The sequence below is a fragment of the Danaus plexippus genome, chromosome 15 (assembly GCF_018135715.1).
Source record: "Danaus plexippus chromosome 15, MEX_DaPlex, whole genome shotgun sequence".
Classification (NCBI taxonomy): Eukaryota; Metazoa; Arthropoda; class Insecta; order Lepidoptera; family Nymphalidae; genus Danaus; species Danaus plexippus.
The window spans coordinates 1,956,301-1,979,468 of record NC_083547.1 but is presented as its reverse complement, the minus strand read 5'-3'; the positions used below and the strand labels follow the sequence as shown (position 1 = coordinate 1,979,468).

At 28.4% G+C, this 23,168-nt stretch overlaps 1 protein-coding gene across 4 annotated transcripts in view; it reads right to left on the bottom strand.

Moving 5' to 3' along the window:
- LOC116766241 (nephrin-like) overlaps window positions 1–23,168 on the bottom strand; it is a 105,178-nt gene that overhangs the window by 40,896 nt on the left and 41,114 nt on the right. For all 4 annotated transcript variants that reach the window (XM_061522869.1, XM_061522872.1, XM_061522871.1 and 1 more), the window contains exon 3: window positions 9,147–9,297. In XM_061522869.1, coding sequence (XP_061378853.1) covers window positions 9,147–9,297 — 151 coding nt within the window. The remainder of the gene's footprint in view (window positions 1–9,146; window positions 9,298–23,168) is intronic.

Below are 23,168 nucleotides of genomic sequence, written 5' to 3'. Positions count from 1 at the left end.
ACCTTATTCAACTTCCATCTTCCATATTTAATTTACACTATATCTAAAATAAGAAGTTCCAAAAAGAACAGTAAGTTTGTACAATGTCTGCACTTTACACCCTACTAACATTAGAGCTACACCCTACTAACATTAGAGCTATACACCGTAATCTCTTTCCAGTCCACCATCATCTAGAGACTAAGGAGAAAAGGATTTTTTGGACGGAGATGCAGATTCTGCATCTCACAGACGTGGCGAACTTTACATACCCAGGTTTTTCACTTGAAAATATCTTTCTTCAGCTCGGCGGTGTGTATGTATATCCTTATTGACATATACTATCAGCTTCTTTGTCACTTTGAAAGCTATAAATTTTCGATATTTTGGATACTGATCGACACAAGTGTAGATAGAATAATTTATACCCATCAGACAGTGGTAACCAGGAGGTTGGTCTCAGTGAGGCTGCTAATTTGTCTCTTTGCCGTTTTCCTTCAGCAGAGGTACCATTTTTGAGAGACTTCGATGCCCATTATCAAGCTGGGCTGTTTGGTCAGAGTGAAAAATACAAGCATTTCTCGTATCTTTCCTTGATAGGTTCTCGTGACCGCAAAAATTTGAATGTTATTTCCAAAAAGAGACTCTTTAAACAAGCCAACAATTGGAACACTTTTGCCATATTTGAGCAATCACTGCCAAATGAAACCTTGCCGCTTTAGACTCCATGGAGATACGTGCAACAAAGGCGTATTGGGGACGACAACTTGGTTAAACCATTCTAGCCAGCCCCGAGTATACATGAAAAGCACCCATTCTCCTGGTATTCCATAGGATACACTGCGGAGAGTGTTCGTTGGAATTGTAAACTTAAATTTTTCTTGCTTCATCACACTCCAACCTTTCCTAATAGACTTTTCTTGCAACTAAAAGTGATACTCTTTCTTCTTCCTCATGCGCACAGCAAAGTATTTAAATAGTTTGCACGCTTCCGTCTTTTAGATAATAATTTGGATATCGTTAAGATTATATTGACAGGACTGTCACTGAGATAGTGTGTTCACCAGCTGCATCTTTATTTCCACTTTCCAATGGGAGGAATGATGACCAAGCATTATCCAATCAGAATTTGAAAAATGTACATAAGATAACTCCTTTTATATATAAAATTAATCCTTATTTTCTCAGACACTAATATAAATAAATTAGTCGATTCTGTGTAATTTAAATAATTATTGCTAAATAAGCGATGAAGAAAAAATAGCTTTAATTGCACAAATTACCTTATTAAAAATATCGGAAGCATAATTGATGTTTGTTTGTTTTTCGTTTAACATTTTCATTCTCTTATTTTAAGTCAATTTATAGATATGTTCACTACATAATATACTTTGTAGCAAATTATTCTTTGTATCTATAAAATTAGCATTGTCGAATTGAAATAGTACAATTAAAATAAGGATCGGAATTCTGTCTGCTTCAACTTTGGAATTGGGTCAGAAAATTAAGAAACGCTTTCTGTCATAGTTGCTGTTTTATGTAAATAATTAAAGATCAAATTTAAGAGAAATATAAAGTGAAATTCATGAATTGAATGAATTTTATTTCATTCAAAATAAATCTGTAAAAGATACAAATTAAAAATATTAAATTCATTATTATCCAATTTCTTAGGTAGTTCAATTATTAGATTACAAGTAATAATATAATTTATTTTTTGTCCACAAAGTAATATTGTAATAACTCCAATAAGTTAAAGTGTGTTAAAATGTCGGCTGCAATAATAAAATAATAACATTTTCTCTTTACCTTAGACTTTTATTTGCCCAGCCGTTAACGTAGTCGATTCGTTAATAGCTTCTCGGAATTAAGTTCACAAAAATAGAAGTGAATGTAGGAATATTTATAAAATAAATCGTAAAAGAAAATACTTGTACAAATTTAAGCAATTTAAACATCATTCGAAGATATTCAAATAAAAATAATCATTACTTCGAACAAAACAAGTAATACGTTTCAAATTAAAAAATGAATGCATAAGTATTATTTTTATTTTTGTACGATTAAATGTTAGTGCCATAAACATTTTTCATAATTAAAATAATTTAGAATCAGAAAAAGGGAGTTTGTGCTCTAAGTAGAGTCATATCTCTGACCCTATATAAATCGTCAATATAAATCGTCGTAACAACATATAAACAAAAATACAAACGGGACCAATCTTTTTGACAAACGTCTTCTAATTGGTGTAAAAAGGGATACAAGTATACCTTTACGGATAACCTTAATTATAACTGTATGTCTAGAATCTAGATATATCACACACTTTGAATGATTTTAATTATATATATATATACATATATATATTTGTTTTAAGGAATTGAAGATTTAATTAAAATTTCTATATTTTTATTCCTTTTGTAAAAGAAACAAGAAAAATAGACATAGAAAGTTTTTATGAAAATATATAAACTTATGTTTACGGAACATAATAACGTAAAGTAATAAAGAGAGCTATACGTTATCCCATGTTCTGAATAATGTAGGTACGGCTTGAGCCTTAAAAATTGTCGGTTGGGGATTTTCATATTATACACGCAGTTCATTTCATTCGTGTGCCTGATTTAGTTGGAGCCGAGATGCTTTGTATCCCAAAGACTTGACAGTTGATGTTTCGTGATTTTACAGTCCTACATAATATTTTTTATCGTACACAAAAACTACGTTATATACATTTAAATCATCACAATTTTACTTAGTAAAATAACCAACTGTTAAGATGAAATAGTTGTAATTTACTTAAATGAGAAACAAAGATCACGTACAATTATCATTTATACGGAATACTCACGATATCCTGTAATAAGAACTAAGCGTCGAGGCTTAAGATATAATTGAACTGTATTAATCTTGCTATTTATGAAAATCCTATAATATTTTACTTAAATACAATCTGTTTATTAGAAGTTACTTCTTTTGTGTCTACTATAAAATCAGAGGATATTTTTTAACTTTGTTATTATCTTTTTTTAGTGTGAAATTTATATCAAGTCAACGTTACCTTGATGCTTTAAATTCCTAAGCTATAAAAATTGGTACTTCTCAATCAACTTTTAAACTTATCTTTTTTATGTAAAAGGAAGCGATTTCTATAAACATTGGAATTTTTTTAATTTTTTTTTGGTATCTGAATGCCTAGTGATCACAGGAAGAGCAAATTTTGAGAAGTTGATTTATAGGACAACATATATTTTCCAGAGCTACATTGCATTTTATGGCTAGATATCAGGAGTTCACAAGCGATTTATTTATAAGTAAAGATAAAAATGAAAGAACAACTTAAGATTTTCTCAGGCGCGTACAAAATATAAGAAGTTGTTTCTTATTTATAACCATTTTTATTTATGGTATATTCATCTTATACACTTCAAAATATTTTACAGATATGGCAAACGTTTCCATTCGTTACGTTCTCCTAACATATAAAACTTCTCATAAAAGAATCAGAATAGATAAAAATATATATTTAAGTGTGGTGAAAAAAATTGCTCAAAATAAATAAGGCGTAAAAATTTTATTGCAGTAGATATTAACAGAAGGAACGGAGCCTCTAATTCAACAATGTGACAATTTTTGTCAAAGGGTCATTCTGACAGAAAGTAATATATTTCATTGGTATAACGCTTTTTACAAGGTTATAGAATGTCAGTTTCTTTCACAGAACCATATAAGCTTAGATCAAAGCGAAACCGATAGTTACAGATATCTGGAATGAAGCCAACTCCGAAATCCGTTCACTAAAGTTAATATGAATTTTAATTTCATGGCCAATTAATTTGAGGTGTCATTTTAAATTTCAGTTCTGTCTTTATTCTAAAATATTTTTTTTCTTACAAAAACTTCTTATAAAATAACAGGAAAAAATCCACGGTATCGGAAAGAGTAAACAATTAATTTAGATCAAACCGTAACTTTAAATTTAATATTTGATATATATTTTATTGTAATATAAAACATTTTTTTTTTTCATAGGTGAATTTTTTTTAAATAAAATTAGTTCCACATAATAATAGGCGTAATTATTTTGAAACCACAATTAACTGATATTCAATGGAAATTTTATATGTTTTTTATATTGAAATTGTACTTTTTTTGGGAAAATATTATCCTAAAAATTTAAGTATCATATTCTATAACTTATAAAATACACAAATTTGGGAATCAAACAAATGGGTAATCAAAACTTTTGAAAATGATTAATAATTATTATTATTCTCATAAAAAGAGTTCACCAATCGTGCAACGCTACATATAGTTCTCTCGTCGTAATCTGAGCCAGATTTCGGACTTAGAACGGTAACCTTAGCGTTTTTAATTAAATATCTATAATTTGTGGAGGATTAATTTCTGAATAGAGATTTTTTCAATATTTTTTTTACTATTTTAATTTTAGTTCTTAAATAACGAAATATTTACTTTAGATACTAGTTTTGAGACAAATGACACGGATTATAGACATAAGTAAGTTATAAGTTGTATGAAATATTAAATATTAGTTCTTGTTCGCAACTTTGGCATAGAGAGACTTTTATAACGTTAGTTCAAACAAAAGATATGGTAATCAACAGAGAGCAACATCGCCATCGGTGTTTATATCCAAAACAACTGCTATACGGTTATCCCAAGGAAACTTCACGTGATTCCAGGATAAATTATAGACTATCTTATTCTAAAGTTTAACCTAAATTACTGTAAAGTTTGAAAAAAAATCCATGCTGTATTTTTTGCGTGAACAAGCAACAATCATCCATTCATGTTCACAAAATTTTGCTTTTCTATTATCAGAAGGATAAAATGTTATTAACAAAATTTATAAAATTGTATAAAATGATCTCGTTATTAAATAATTAATAAAGCTTTATATTTCAAAGGCTGCATTCATTAAAAAGGATATAAATAATCCAGCAACGATATACCCTTATTTAAATAGCGTTTCCAGCGAAGGTTTTTAATAATTCCCGAATTAAATTCATTGTTACAGCTCGTAAAGCCGCAGGTGCAAATTTGCCGAAACGAACAAGTGAAAACCAATATGAAGCAAATTATTAATTTTTTTTATATTAAATAAATACACTTAATATCACAAAAGTTTTAATGGTACTTCTAACACATTGATATTATAATTTAAGTTTTTGATCTGTTTCACAAACGATATATTCTCATTGCAAATTTAATAACACAATTAATTTTGGGATTTTAAAAAGGTATCCAATAATAAGATGTTAATATAATAAACATATTAAAATTTATATAAAAATGGCGAATAAAAGGTTCTTTAATTTGCTTCCTCTAACAATTTCTACCAACAACAAAACAACATGTTTTGTTGCGAGCTGAACATAAAATTATTTTACATACCGAGGAAATTGGATTCTAAAAAATGATTCGCACAAAACTTCGAATCCTTATATTTTTCCGAAAAAATTAATTAACAGTATTAAGACATTTTTTTTATATATGATAATACAAATGAGTCTTCTGTCTATGAAATTGCGGAAATACAGAAATACCCTTCTCACAAATTCTTATTCCAAAAAAATTAAAATAATTTCAAATAAAAATAATATATAATAATAAGTACTGATAATACTCCAATACCTTAAGCATCTGTTTTATTATATGTATGGGACAACATCACTACAACGATTTTACACGATTTAAATAAATATTCTTAACTTATTGTTTGGTTTCACTCGAAGCAATAAAGCAAATTGCCGACGCACCTTAATTGGGAATGATTGAAAAAAAATCGAAGTTGAATTATGAAAAATGAAAATTACAATAGTATTTAAAGGTAAATAAAATTAATTCTTCTCAAAAGAGAAAATAATATTTATGATTTGAGGACTTAAAAAAATTCTTTATACGAGTACATTTAGTGTAAGTTTTTATGTACTCTTATAATTTACTTTTGTATATTAGTGACATTTTTAGTAATAGTAATCTATCTAATTACTTACTAACTACTTAATTTCAAATTTCCTTAACATTAGTTTAATCATATTATGTACATAAAATAATAAACCGTGTCATAAATCGCGTTAAATTACGTTGGGTTAAAATAATTATTTTATTGTTATTAAAAGTTGTTTTTGTAAATCTGGAACTTTGCCCCATATTTAAGTTAAATAAGATATAATCAAATTAAAATTTTCGTTTCAGTACATAAATTCAATACAGTTAGTGGTTAGGCATTTGTTAAATTATTTCATATTCGGAACAAGGTTAAAAGAGCAATTAACTAATTCATTTTACCGTTTGATCATTATTAATAACACTTCCTCTTACGTTAAAGAAATAGTATGTAAGTTTTAGTTTTATTTACTGAATTAATAAATCAAGTTTGTATTTTTATATTTATGATAACAATCGACTAAAGAGAATAAAATGAATTGATATCGTTTGTTTAACGTGATTATTTTATCTTTTGATAGATATAAAAAAAAATACATATTGGAATACCCGGTCAAGCTGTAGGATAGCAATATATATCTATGGACACGTATCTAGAAGTTAACTGAAATATGGACAAAATTTTATACGTGCCTGGGAAGCGTTAATTTTAATTTTCCATTTAGTTCTCATTAAATTTAATATAAGTGGCTTTTGATATTAACAATTTAATATAGGATATATCACATGTTAATAAATATTGAGAAATATTAAATTTTACTATAATTTCGGACTAAATTTTTATATTAACAAATAATTTATATGAAAACGTAGTATGAAAGGTCATTTCGTTATATTTGTTTTTATAAAAACATACATATGATTTGAAAAAAGTTACGCAGTACAATGAAAGTATAACACATCAAATTAAAACCGAATTGATTGACGATCAATTGATAAAAGGAAAGCTTCATACAGAAGAAACATATTGTCCTACTTACAAACATTTTTTTACTTTATTATAATTTATTTCTTTATAAATTATAAACACAGAAAAGTAATTTCCAAAAGTTGAAAGTCAATGTAACATGATCGCAGTTTTATTCCTTACTAAACGAGTTTCGGAGTTATTCCACAAAACTGGCGATAGTTGAAATTTTGTAGACACGCTGCAAACGAAATGGGTTCCATTTCACGAAACATTTCGTTGCAAGCTCCGCTGATATTTTAACAACTTATTACCCTGATTTAGAACTGTAACAGCCTAGCGTGAATACAAGTCTAGAGACTGAAAGTTTATATGTTTACAATTATTTTATGGAAAATATATTTATTATTAAACGTTACTGTAGGCACATAGAGGAACATTTAGATTTTTATATGATTTTTATAAAAATCGATATAAAATGTCATTTGTAATTTATTACCTTCACATATTAATAATCTTTAAATTAATTCACATTAATTTCGCGATGGACTTATCACATACATATAGAATTATGGTTTCCTAAAACAAATAATAATAGCGATAGTTTTATATAAAAATAGGGCAAGGTAATTACGACTTTCACAAATAATTTTACAGTATAATAAACCCCAAACTCCTGCTTCATAGAATAGGAATATAAATAAACGCTTCATCAGTTAGTGTGAGTAATTATGGTAATCAAGATATATTATTACATCATATATTTATAAAAATACACTTACATATTTATTAAATCTTGTACAAAATTTGTACACATGACCAAATTTCATTTTGTTACAAATAATTGTGTATCATTAAAATTTTTAATGAAGATCCGTTAAGGCGTTCAGTTATTTTTTCTTTTTTATTAAAAAACTTGGTAATATATAATATTATTAAAACATTTAAGGAAAATTCTATATTTGTAATTATTAAGAAAACATTGAAAATGTGACGACAACTCGCTATTTTGTTATTCACATTCGCACAAGTGAAATGTGACTACGAATAATATATTACTTGTGTTTGAGGCTTATAGCGAAAATTTTATGCTACGTGAGTTTTTGGACAGTAAAATATAAAAGGGTTGACCCTTTTGTTGAGGTTTATAATATTGGGCGTGTCTTTTTTCTTGTTTTAAGTAATCTGTCAGTGGAAACACATGTAGCTTTTAACACTTTTCCACAGTAACATTGCACGTTCGAAGCTGTTTGAACATGTGTAGCTTGCTTCTGTTTTTCTTTCGTGCGAAGTATTTTTAGCCTTTGTATAACGTTTAAGTAAAGCGCCGTAGTTTTTAAACATTTTGGTTGACACAAACTACTGAAAAGTGTTTTAAAATAATGAACATATTCGAGGACATAAACTTTTAAGAAATTGAAGTCACTTTTAAAATGGATTAATAATTAAAAATATATTTAAAATAAAATACATACTTTAAATAAGTATGTTAAACCCTTTCATAAAATCGGTTCGCAAAAAGAAAAAAAAGACGAAGGAGATTAAAAATTACTTTTATTGAGAAATGTAATAATTTTAAAACCTCTAAAGATACATTTCAGTTAAGTTTATTAGATTTAAAACGATTGAGACGAGTCATTGAGATGTAAGGAGTTTTTTAATTCCACCGCAGAACTTTTAGATATCAAATAGACTGTACTTCTAATGATCACATTCAATACTAATCAAATTGTGTAGTACATTATTATAAGTAAATTTATGTTTCAGTTTCAGATTTTGTATGAAGAGTTTTTGTTGACTTTTGTTTTGTTATTGTTCCTGAAATATGAAGAAAATGTTAAATTTAATCCAGATTGGATTTATTCGCGTTGTTTAAAAACTTTCTTGCTTTAACAATTTGACATCCGTACTCCTAAAATATATATTTTATGAGGATAAAAGATATTCCAAGAAATTCTTTAAGCTATTTATATTAATGTTTCTAGTTCAGATGTCGCTACTTGAAATTTCTGGAATACTTTTTTAATAAATATCGTCATAATTTTAACAATTTTATTTCGTTTTTTTTTTATCAATATATTTTTAATTTATGTACTAACTCTTATTATGAGTCACTAATAACATGTTAATTTGTTGGGATTACCGTTTTGCATTCATTCATAGTTGTTTATTTTTCTATAACAGATATATTTTAGATTTATTCCAATCACTCGAATAATTCTCCTGGGAAATATAATATGACATTAATAAATAAAGTTTATCATGTTAAAACATCCGTCTGACTTACCTGTATACAGGGTTGTCGTCCCTATACCACACCACAAGGAGCAGGCTATCATTACGTTGAGGAGGGCGCGAATCGCATGGTAGGCTTGCCTCTCCCCCCACTACCGATGACACCCTTGTGACCGTCCCAGTGACAGAAGACAATGGACTGCCTGTGGGGATAAAAACAGTTTACTAACTTTGTATTTCATTTTGTGTTGTAATATATATAGTGAACTGATAGGATTCTATTGTTTATAAAAGTTTATTCCATGTTTAATTATGACAAATGCGTCAAATGCGTCAAATTAACGTGTGAAAAAAATGTCATAGAAAAATATTTTCACTCCCGCAATTTTTGCAAGTTAAATCACACGCCAATCATCACATACACACGCCTAACAGAGCAAGCAGAAAATTGTTTAAAATACAAGGACTGTAACATTAAAGCCAAATATTTCTTTTTTCTTCAAACTTTATTATTATTTGTAAATAAAAGTGAATGTACATATATAGGAGTATTACTTAATATTTGATCTTTGTTTATTCAAGATATTTCATTCATAGGTGATTTATTTTTTATCAGAAGATGTAATTAACAGTTGAAACTTTTCAACCCGCTCATGAGATGCGAAATGAGTGGGCTAAGAATCGGAACTGCAATGTATGGAATTCCTTTAACATATTGGATACCTACATTAGATGTAATGTGAAGCCAGATAGAGTTTTCCATTTTATAAATGAAAGGCCGAAGTCTACCACTATTCAAACCACTAACTCCCTTATGCTACAAATATCACCGAGTGTTGCCCTTGGTATAAATTGAAAGTCGATTTTTCTGTTATTTACATTTGTTTCTAAAATGTATATTTACTTTTCATGTTCTTTTGACTTATTTTCTAACTGTTTCATTTTGTTTTTATAAATTCTTTTTGTCGTAACTTACTTTTTCTAGTGCAATATTGTAGTTCTGTTCGTTGCTTAAAGTTATAATAGTTTTGATAATAACTTCAATACACAGTAATTAACTTTTAAGTCTGAATTAATTAATATGTCGCAAAATTTGGTTTAAATCTCCTTTATCGAATGTACTTCAAGGGGATTTTGGTTATGTAATAGAGTGAGGTGGTAACTAAATTTTCTCAGTGGAGTACTTTTTATTCTCTGTAGATTACTGGTTAGTAAAGAAGTATGTAAGAAATAAGAGATATCTAAATAATATAGACGGTAAATATAACAGTATAATTAGCTATCTAGGCTTTTTCATACATAGTATGTTGTATGATAATAAATAATTTAACCATTGAAAAATAAGAGCAAGACCACAATTAATCACATTTATGCTAAATAGTGACATAGAAGGTGATGTCACACAACAATGTTTTTTTATGAAAATACTGGCCAATGTTTTCTAAATTTATATTTTAGCAAAAACATTGTTAATATGTCACAACTGATACGAAATTCGTATAACTATGTTTTTTGTCACATCAAAGCACTTTTAGGGAAATACTTGAATTTGTAGGCTTAGTTTGCCAAAAATTTTAAAGTACTTTAATGGAAATCTTAACGGCTCTTTGAAATTCATTAATACTAATTGACAATGCAAATTATCTTTCAAAATCGGTTTAACTGTCTTGAATTATTTTATTAACGTAAATAAGTTTATTAGAGGAGCGTTTTAATGTACAGCGTTTAAAAGCACCAGCTGAATATTATAGCAAATAGTTTTTGCAAATGTGACTGAAACAACTGTTAAAAATGGAGCACCATGTAATAAAAGCTTTGAAATAAAAGCAACACTACAAAGAAAGTTATCAGTCTCGAGATATTTCTTAATACGTTATGAACTTTTTGATAAAATTACTAGGGCTACGACTAAATTGCCAGGCTAGCGACAGTATATAGCTTCTGGGTCAAGGTATCAGTCATCAAGATTGAGAGTTTGTTGCTTCGCGGCTCTCGTGGGGACCCCATATCGTCGTATTATAAGTTAGTTTCCACCGCTTCTGCCTTGGGAAGGTTACTGCCCAACGTTAGACGACCGTCAACTCCATGCCGGTGGTTTTATGCCGTCTCCATGAGGAGCATAGGTCTCTATGGTGCCGCTATAAATATTTGGTCGGGAGCTCTTACTCGAGAGTTATTTTTCCTCCTGCATCAATTCAGAACCACCAGAAAAGATACCATCGCGGTGAGGGTGATCAGGGGCTACCGTACCAGGTCAATCGGTCGGCTACGCTGCCGCCAAGTGATCCCCCTGGGAACTCTAGGTTGAGGTCCTCAACACAGTATACTGGCGCCATATGAAATACCTGCACTCTCGGGGAATATCGTGGCGTGGGACCGTCAACGCGGTGAACTGACGGGGGTGACTGGCAACAGGTTTTTGTTGTTAGGTGTCATACCAAAGATACTGGACAGCGAGACCATTTGTGTCGCCATGGCCTCCTTCTGCGAGCAAGTCATCGCCGCAAAGGTTACACCATTTATGTAGCTAATTTAATGTTAACATGCAAAGATATACCCATCAAAATTGTGTTGAAATATCGTGATATAAAATTCGCTAATTACAAATGTAAACACTATTTTGAAAGTTAAAATTTTTTTCAAAATCATTTTCGAAATAAAATTGAAGATATATTTAATGTTAACTCTAATGAAAATTCAATGGGTTTACGAAACATTTGTTATATTTATTACCTTATACAGCGGTTTTAGATAAAAAGTTTTCAATGTATATATTTAAAATTGTATAAATTTGATAAATAACTGATGCAAATTAATATTAATATATTTTTAATTAGATTGTATTTATATGTGCGGGTCCGAGCCTGCCTTTTGGAAACAATATATATTCATCTTTTTAATGATAATGGAATGATGTAAAACCCTCTTTAAAATGTCGGGAAAAATTTAAATAGATAGGAATCGGTTAAAGAATATTCGTTTATGGAGATTCCAGGTATATTTTGAGCTTATGATAAATTGAAAAATTATGATTTTAGTTTCTAAATGATCGGAATGAAATACTGCTTCAGAATTCTCGGTCATGAAATATTAACTATTATAAAAAGTTTTCTGCATTAGTAATGCAGAATCGTTCATCCTCGGAGTCGTGTTATAATATCATCATTTATTTATAATATATTAGTTAAAAAAAAATTCATTTTCAATTTCAGTGAAATATTCAATAGGTATATAGTTAAAAATGTTCGGTGTTACGAAAGTGGACAAATATAGCCCTCTATAGTAAGGGTATAGTTAATTTTGTATACAAATAATTATATTTTTTTTATCTTTCAAAAATATTTCATTTTATATACATATTTCAATATTTTAAATACCAGAGTACACTAGTCAGTCGACAAGAATATTATATTTTATATACCTTCACAAATAAAAAAATGTTCTTCGGGTTTGTACGTGACATTAATGTCTTTCACATCCGTACATTTCATAGTATTTTTTAATAACACTCATTCAATTACTTACATTTAAAATTACACTTTGAGAAACTAAAATTATATCGCTGGCAATTTAAATATATATATACATATATCTCAGTGAAGCTCCTTATATTCACTACATTATTTATTTCAACTTTACTAACTTGTTGTTATCAACGGCTACTAATCAATCTCGATCCACGCAAGTTTTGTTGACGTACATATAATGTACTCAGATATGATTAGTTTTGTGTAAGTTGGTTATATAATATCTGATTCTATCGCTATCCTAACATCAGAGCAAGATAACTATAGCTTTGTCATTTTTATCATGTAATTATGGATTTCTTTCACGCTGTATAGAACTTAACTGTAATTTAAATTAAACTAAAATGTGTTTCTTTTACGTTAAAAGAGTACAAGAGTGTGCTCAACCACAGAGCAAAGCTTTTTGAACATTAATATATATTAATTATTTATTAGAATCGAATGTTATATATGTTATATAGAATAGAATGTTTATTGCAATTTAATTATAATTAAATTATTATTTATTACATACACACTAAATAATATCATAGAGTATAAAATACAAAAAGTATATATAATATTTTTTTCTAAATTGAATTTCATACATCTAATTTGAAACCTGCTTATTATTCATAACAGAAGCATTGTTTATAAAAACCGTTGACGTAGGCTTTGCAATGTGGATAAGGCTTACGTTCACATTGCCGTAATCTCTGCGATATGAGGACTGACGGACAGCGAGAAGATAAAAAATTAGTACCCAATTTACCTTTTATTTTTATAAACGTATCCTCGTACTAAGTAATCGTCAATAACAATGCTGGGACCAAATATTTTGGTGATTGTAATTACTTTAGGGTAATTTCAAATAACTATTTAATTGTTTTTTCACGTGGAAGATTATTAGTCATGTCGAAGTAGGAAGCACTTGGTCGTTTTTGAAAAGAGTGACGTCAGCATATCTGACGTCACTGATGACTTTTTTCTTGAATGTCGTCAGGATCTGAGGTATTTAAGGTAACCTCGTAGACGGTTTGACGAACTCCTTACTTCAATGAAATCCGTACCCTGCGACGGCTAGCGCGAGACTATCTGTAATATGTACTCTCGCCTCTATTTATACCAACATTGTTGTGAATACACTTGCACACGAGGCTACGCAGGTGGTTATGCGGATGACACCTGAACATTTCAACTACCCTCAGTTATTAGTTACTCCAATAACTAATAAATGAGGGTAGTTGTGCCGACATACATATAAATAATATCTCCAGAAATACAAAAACCCAGCTTCATTAAAATATATATGTATTCCACCAATTTCTTCATTCAGCAGACTCATTAAGGTCTTAACAGTCCCATTACGGACTTAGACAATTGGGTGAAACTTTTAAAAGGGGCCTTATGAACACAATTATCAAGCCGAATAATTAAAGATAACATAAAAATGCTGATATATATTTCAGTATATATTCAGAAACACTTTTGAGAAAAAATGACATAGCAATATCTCTAATTATACGCCTACAATTTATTACATATTGTTTTAGTGGAGGACTTATGGTGTATTAACAGTTATACAATTCAAAGAAAATTTTCCGCCCTTTTGCATTTCTGATTCTACATTTTCAAAGTCTTCTTTCATTAAGCAACATAATGGAAAATATTTAGCTCTGAAAGTGTTCTTTTAGAAATATAAAAAAAGTATTACCTTAAATTCAGATACAATTTGATCCATATCAATTGACACTACAAGAAATAATGATTGTAGGTACATTTCGTGTATAACTTTAAAAAGTATGTATGTTTTTTTAAATGTTACAAGAAAATATATTATTTAATACCTTTAGTTAGAAACGGTTTTTTGAACCAAAAAACTTACATAATATATTCCTTTTACAATTTATTTTCTTGATTATTAGCAAAATAATAACAGAAAAGAACAATTGTTGGTTGCAAATTTGTTAGAATTATATCATGACGCCTGGAAAGCTTTAGACTTCGCTTCAAGAAATTTATTGAGCTACTATATTTATTAAACAAATCAATTTATATATATATTTATATTAATGAACTAAAAAAAGTATGCTCTTATTATTTATCTAATTATACGTATTGATTAGAAAGAAAACAAACAATTTCAGGCTTCAGAGCAATCTCTATAAAAACTGATGATATTTTGGTTCCATTTTTTTTTTTTGTTTCATTATAAAAATATCACATCAAAATCGAGAAAAACTAAGAGTTATGTTAATTAACAACATAAATAGATGGGTTTTCCTTCGTTTTATGATTTTTCTTACGTCGATAGTCGAGAAACGATATTAATGTCTTAGTGAGGAGAAGTGCTTGTCAACACCCATATACATGTACATGTTGCCATCGTCGTCACACTGGTAATATTAAGAAAAAAAGCGCAAAGAGAAAAAAGGATAATAAAAGATCTGGTCTGATTAAAATATATACTGAGTTTTAAATAGTTACACTAAACTAAAATTATGTAAAAAAAAAAAACTTGTAATTTTCATCAAAGAATGCAGTGGAAGTCGATATAAATTAGGTTATAAATTACTTCGTTACTAAAAGTTGTAAAATGTTAACAGCGTACTTTGTCACATACAAAACATTTCCTGAAGGTACGGCGGCAGTATGATTATAATAAAAGGTTAGTATAAATTTATAGCCAGTTTGAAAAACGTACTAAGTCGTGGTAAGAGCGATACTTTATCGATGGTTCCTGTTTTGGTAACAGCAACTTACAATTTACAACGTAAATGAATTGTGGCTTATGGGTTAATGTTGAAGTTTTTTGGTTTAGCAAAATTTTTAACTTTTCAATCAAGACGTGAAAATAACAATTTCCATGTCTTAAAATAATTTAACTTTAAGTATATATATATAAATAATTTATTCAAATGTCTTGTTCATAATATTAAGATTATTATTTAACGTATTATATGTTTTATCGCGTGACAATGGCAAGTAATTACCGAGATATAAAAAGTGCTCTCAACACTCCGAGTAGGTCTTAATTGGATTAGTACATGCAAAAGTGTAATCTATGAACTAAAAATTTGCAAATATTTTAATTTGTATCAGAGATGAATATAAAACTAATTAAAAATAAAAAAAAAACATCTCAACTATTTTAATAATATGTATAAATAGAGCTTCTATTTATTTATACCATAGCTTTAAATTCTTCTAAAAAAGTATCGAGTTATTTATTATTATGTAATCCAAATGTATCATGCTTATGTTATGTTTACTGCAAAATTCTAAAAATTGTTACGAATAAAAAATTAAAGCAAAAGTAAAAATAAGTTTCTGTCCTTAAGAAAAATACCAAAAGTATCGCTTCTCTTTCCATTTATCCTTAAATTTATAAAAATTCCGATACCGTATTACGTTATAGAGATAACAGAAACGCAGGTCAAAATAAAACAATGTTTTTTTAGAAAAATGTACAGATATAAGATACTAATCTATACGGAATGGAAATGAATAGCTTTCGATGTTGTAGTTCATTTAGAGCAATCATTTCTATAAAAGAATGGTTTGTAAAAAAAAAAATAAAGAATAAATTTAAGTTTTATTTAATTACTCGGTTTTACCACGTCCACGTGAATATCAGAGTTATTCCCTGCCACTACGGCCACTGCATCCGAACGGCACTTTATGGTTCCAGCAGTGTAGTTCTAAGGTCAGGGTCGATATTCAGGATCTCGATAAAATGTAGACCATATCTTTTTCCAGGGTTCTATAAATCTCTACGCCAAATTTCATCAAAGCCGGTTTAGGTGGTTTAGGTTTGAAAACGTAACAGACAAACGGAAAGAGTATATTTGGATTTATATTAGTAGGGTTATATTCTAAGATCTTAAATAAAATTAAGTTATTTCTTGATTTCAATAACAATTTTGTTCGCAATAAAATATTAAAGATTACTATTTATGTTGATAAAACTCTTTGAAAAATAATTCATTATTAGGTACCAATTGTAAGCATCTTACATTGGTGATAACTTTTTAATGAAACGTTCGATTGGACTGAAACAATAAATATTTTACTTCTACATAAATGACTTGGATAACATAATATTTAATTTGAATGAAGATTAACATTACTAGACACATTTACCGTAATTTCTTTCTTCAGACGATTTAATAATTTTTTTGAACACAAAATCGGATAATGTGACCAAACTGTGATAGTTATATAAATATTCTAGACTATCATATTTTTTGCTGTATTGTCAATAATTTTTGCGGCTCACGCATGAATAGATTTTCCATTTTGCACCTTGGATTACAAAATAGCCATTTTCTTACGGATCTCTAATTCTATCTCAAAATACAATATAGCCAAAAGCAATCCTCAATAAATGTGATATCTTACACTAAAAGAATTTTTCAAATAGGACATGTAGTTCCTAAAATTTGCGTTTTCAAGCAAACAAACTGTACAGCTTTATAATAATAAGTATACATAAGATAACATAATTTCTTTCTCACAAAGATTTCTGTAAGATGATCTTTTTGTTTTTTCTTTTTATCATATATTATAACAAAAATAATCTAACATTACAATAACATTAAATTCTATGTCACATGAATTTTTGTAATAAAAATTGTATGTTTGTATAAAGCAAGAAGAAATAATATTATAAAATAAAAAAAATATATCTTTTTATTTAGAAATTCAAATAAGAGAGTGCTCTTTAAATAATATTTTTATGACTCGCTAATTTTAATATGTGAAACAAAGCTTGGTTATTGAAAATCCTTCCTTTCAAAACCATTTAAAGTCTATAGTTTTCTAATTAAATATTTTGAATTCCACGTCATGTCATGTAAGTGCTCAAAATAAATAAATGGTATAAATTTTTAAAAAAACGTAAGCATTTTAATTGTCACGAAAGGATTAATCAAGTAATCATAGGGCAAAAAAGGCCTTACATCATTCCCGAAAAGATCTAATACTCCTACACTGCTGGACCGATATTAACCAAACACAGCTAAGAACTAGAGCAAGGAAAGTGGCTTTCAAATGAATACGACTGCATCAAAATTGGCCTATTTACCTAGGAGTTCTTTTTGCGTAGAGGTTTAAGAATAATTGTGGTTTCTAAAATTTTCGCGTGTACACTTTTAAATGCAATAAAAATTTTCAGTTACTACGCGTTTCTTATTATTTTATTTCTACTTGTTTCTGACGATTCAATTAGTTTTCAGCGACACGGTCGCTCTCATAAAGAAAACTCACTGTCATAAAAAAAATCACTGTTATAAAAAAACTCTAAAAACGGATCCAAAAATTTTTATTTAAATACTCTAATTAAAACTTATTTCCATATTTTAAAATTTTAAATTATTACTTAACTTGAATCAGAGCGAAAGTCAATTAAGAAGGTAGCATTGTAAATGAAAAAAATAATTCTATGCTATTGAATATCACACTATTTTAGTAAGTAGGTATTTTAATTTATTTCATGTTAATGATAGTTTTAAATAACTATAAAAAATTACATCATTTTAAATTACGACTATTTTATTGATACATAAAGTTTCGTATTAAATTTTATGAAAATATTTTATTTAATTGTCCTTAACAAAATGGATATAAGTTTAAGGCAAGAAATACAATTTAGCAAAGTGAGATACTTTGCAAGTGAAGACTAAAAGGGCTGTTATTTGCAAATGTGATTGCAACTTTAAGACATTTAAATTTTGCAACGTACAATTCTTGCAAGACTTTTCTTTGAGTTAAAAGAAGCACTTGCCAAAATTTGTAATTGAATTAGTTGAACTAAAGTTACGGTAGCAAAATATATATATTTTTTTGAAATTATTTATGTAAAATACTTAGTAAAAATACAGTAAGTAAATACAAATTAGTAATATAATTTGAGTGGTTTTTGTTGTGCTACCTGAAAACTGCATGTCAGAAGCACGTTTAGTGCAGTCCAGCGGGAAGTGTAGTTAATTTTAATGTAGATATCTTGCAAATAGAGAACATTAATATGCGTTAAACAACGTTGACCTAAAAGAAATGTAAACTGGGTGACTCATTATAAATGTGTTTGTTCTGGACCCCCTGTATAGAATTCCTGCGAGGTTTCTGTACACGTACTGTTGGTTTATTCATAAATTAGTTTTTACTTTTTTTGCAACAGTAATTATGTCATATATTTTCATCATGCATCAATTCATATGAATATGACACTGAATTATATTTAATTTAGTTTCAAAAAATTTACATGGAGTATTAGTTTTCTTATAAACTTAATACATAACTATTTTTTCCCTTAGTACTTGTACGATCTTTATTACGCGTTGTTCAACTTTATACAAAGAAAAAATAAAGGGGAAGTATATAAATGTCTAATGCGGTGAGTCAGATTGTTGAGTCAGATGGATGTTTTTGCGACGTGACACCAAATGCAACAAAATATTACAAAAATAGCTGTGTGGAGAAAAGGAAATGTCACAACTCATTTGAGATAGTGTTATGTTTCATAAAATTTAATATTTGGTGCTTATTGAATAAATAGTAATATAATTCTTTGACAAAGTTATAAACATTTGTTTTTGAATTATGCTATATTTATTTTTAATCACAAACTTATACATATTAACCGTAATAGAGCTACTATCTGTTAATAATTTCGATGTTTTATATCTACGAACCAAAGCGTAATGACTTTATGACTTCAATATAATTACATAAAAAAATCATGATATATATACGATACGTAATCGTATTCTTTGATATTCCATCTTCTGTAAAAAATAACAAGGTTACCTATCTATAGATATTATCTCATTATTATATATTCATAAATAATGATCATGAATAAAACAAATTTTAATAAAAGTGTAAAACCATCTTCAGAATATTGATAATGAGATACTCTTGGTCTTTAACGAGGTGAGGTGACGCTATAACAATAATTCTTGAAATCGATCTAAAAGAAACAGTTACGAATTTTACAAAGATGATTGAAATCAAAGACTACATGGAATATCGTAAGACAACGTCAATTCGCAAACATGATAGAAGGTACTCCAAATTGATACAGTAACAATTAAAATGTCAGTAATTCTTATATTGCTAACAAGATTTGTGTATAGGTTAGTTTATTTATTTATAATTTTCACTTGGCCTGAAGCTTTTGTCAATTTATTTTCAAAGAAGTCTGATTTAACTTTAAATGATGTAAGCCGATGTAACTTCAAGAACTATTGCAATCTAATTCAAATCTTAAATCTTCGGTACAAGGTTTGACCCTCTTAGACCCATTTGAAAAAATCTGCTGTCCCTTTGTCCAAAATCCCGACGAAACTGGAGCCCGAGGCCTGTGTTACTACAATAAAAAGTTTTTGTGTTCCTCGTTGTTGGAAGTTGTTTTTTCGTTGATGCTGCTTCATTGGTCCGAAGTCACGAATTGGTGTCAAATGCGAAGCTCATACATCTGCTCATGCTGAAGATGTATCTTCTTAACCTGCTCGAAACAGCGCGGTTTGTCATAGGTGAAAGCAGGCGGAGAATGAGGGTGAAGAAAGTAATAAAAAAATTGCTTCTATTTTTCCTGTTTGTATACTATGAATTGCTGGTTATAATTTTTAATCTCCTCCATTTTTCATGTTTTACAGACATAAATTCTTATATTATATTTTATGATGTAATAAAAACTTACTATATTTTTATAATAATCCTAATAATTGCTTTGTAAACTTAGTAGCATAGTTGTAGCGTACCTTAACTCCTAAAATTTACATAATCGTATAAATTATTTAGTACATTTGTCAATTTATGTTTAATTATTTTTCACCTTTTTATTCCTAAAAGTTTTTTCATCACCTATTACTACCCACTCTAACAACATACATAAATATTCTCTAGTGCTAAGGTGACATGATAGAAATCTCCACTTATCAATAAGACCACCTATTCCCAATATTGATTTGATTGTTTTCTATTTTTAAAACTTCTTTGGAAAACAATAATGAATAAAATAATGTGTGCATACTATGTAAGGTGTTATTTTAAAATCACTCTGACTAACAAAACTTCTTTTGCTAACTTTTAAATTGTAACTTAAATGTCCATATATTGAAAAATGAAAACGCTTTTTCGTGGCAACCGAATATGAAAAATAAGTCGAAAAAACAGATCAACGGAAGTGTTTCTGCACTGCGCATAAACTACTTTCACAGAACGAGATGAATGATTTCTATATGGAAGTCAGAAACAGTATATTTGTTACTTTTATGTTTCAACCACAACTACTAAAATGCAAAATAAGTAAGCAAATAATTTTATTGCCTCAAATATGTAATAAGAGTCCGATGTTGTATGCGATGTTTTTAACTAGACAAATGCAGATAGATGAGCTTTACACACGAACCTGAATCAAATATGAAATTATTAAATTTTTGTCTATTTATCTATGTATGGTTTGGCTAACCCGTGTGTAGCTAAAGTTATAGAGAGTACCTTAGGCCTTTTTAAGTAATATCAAAAAGAAGAAAGTTATCTAATCGACTCTTTGTTTGTACGGTAATAGGTTACTCCTACCAAAATAGGTTGACTTTAATTTTTTTTTCAAGAGGGCATTATCCTGGTGTAGCTTCTTCGTAGACATCAAGTCAAAGCTTTGCGAGAGGATCTTTGAAGAATCGAATAAAACTACAAAAAATTATGCATTTCTCAAACTGGGTTTACTATGTGGGCAAAGTGGCTGGCAACATCTGGTACCATGGGATCATTATTCGACCAAAAACGTAAATGTTAATTATTGCATACCCTTTTTTGATTGTACCAATTGTTCTTTTTTATGTTATATTTTATTTTCACAAAACTTTGAGCAAATTACATTTGACTAACGCATTTAACAGAAAATTGGACGTAGCATGTATACTTTTACCCTTAATTAATGCTTGGAACTAAATATAGGTAATCAGTAACACCATAATAACACGGTCACCAGTCTGATGTAACAAAGAAAAGCATTGACAAATGAATCAAAATTTCTATGTTGTAATTCAAAAGCTTAATAATTACTTACAAAAGACAAATATAAAATAAAGCATTATTAGTATAAAATATTCATAAAAATGTATTTTTATATTTCATTCTGTTTATTGATCTCTATAGCAATGAAAATTTATGCTACAATTACTGTTCATCGTACAAATTAAAACAAAACATGTCAACTTTGAACGTTCAGGTCTAATCAGAGGATTCCTTTTATTTAGCGCACTATAATAATAATATATAGACCTAAAAAGTAGTTATATTGAAGACAAATAAAAAATATTCTAGTTTTATATAGTACAGCATCCCTAAATGAACAAAAAAGATGTTTTATTTTAGTTACTTTGTTTATTCTACTCTCATAACTTATCAATTAAAATTATTTTGCCCTCTCTTTACGTCATATTTTTATACAGTTGGGGTTGAAATTAATACGACCTTGCAAAGAGCATCACGCAACCTGGACCTTGTTAGTAACTCCGGATTTACCTTTTTATGGTATTTATTTACGCCGCCTCAATGTTCTCCAACATGAAGCATATATGAAAATCCTAATTGTCTTTTAAAAATGAACCTTCCAAATCCATTAATAGAGTTCATTATATAAAATTTTTGGGTGAGCTAAAACAGACTTTAGCATTTGTCGCGGAAAATTAATTAAAACCGTCTTTGCTCTGCATTACATCTTTTGCAGGTTAAAGTTCCTGAATCCACTCGACTCAGTCGCACTAAAAGTTACATTACACAAGTTTGTAGGCGGGTAATGTCTTGATATAACAAATTATGCGGAAAATATTTATGAAAATTTTCCGCGTTAAGAAATTATTATAAAAATTAGAATGTAAGAGACAATATCCTATGCAAAGTGTGAAGTAATTTTAATTTATTCCACAGCTGTGATTTTTTTCAACTTTCCTACGATAAAAAATTGTTTGCTTTAAACTATTTTTTTTTTGTCATTTAACTTATTTATACTTAATTTGTAATAGCTTGTTTTAGCATACAGTTTCAATGTAATAGTATCGGTAGTGAAACTAATGTAATCATAATTTATGCAGATTTTAAAAGACCTTTAATAGAAACCGTTATGATATTATATTGTGAATAGGTGTGGCTAAACGATAAGTGTTCCTTTACGTTACTGTGGTTAAGACAATATATTAAAATAGAAATTTTAATTATCTTTTAGTAAAGTATAAATACAAATAATGTATGTTTATTCAAAAAATAACAAAAATATCCGACTTTATTAAAAACTTTTTATTTACTGAAACACCAATGGTATTAAAATATCAAACGAACCATCAAAAGGTTTAAAAGAATGGAAATATTTTGTGATTTCATACAAAGTATCTAGGTGTTTAGCTCATTTTTGTTCTTCAAGCTAACTTCCTATATCTTTTGTTTTAAATTAATATATGGTGTCTTTTACACCAATAAATCTCTTTAGTCCGAAAATAATTATTTAGATTTAAGAACAAATACTATTTCGTTGGCTTGAAATACTCGACGAATGCTTACTATAA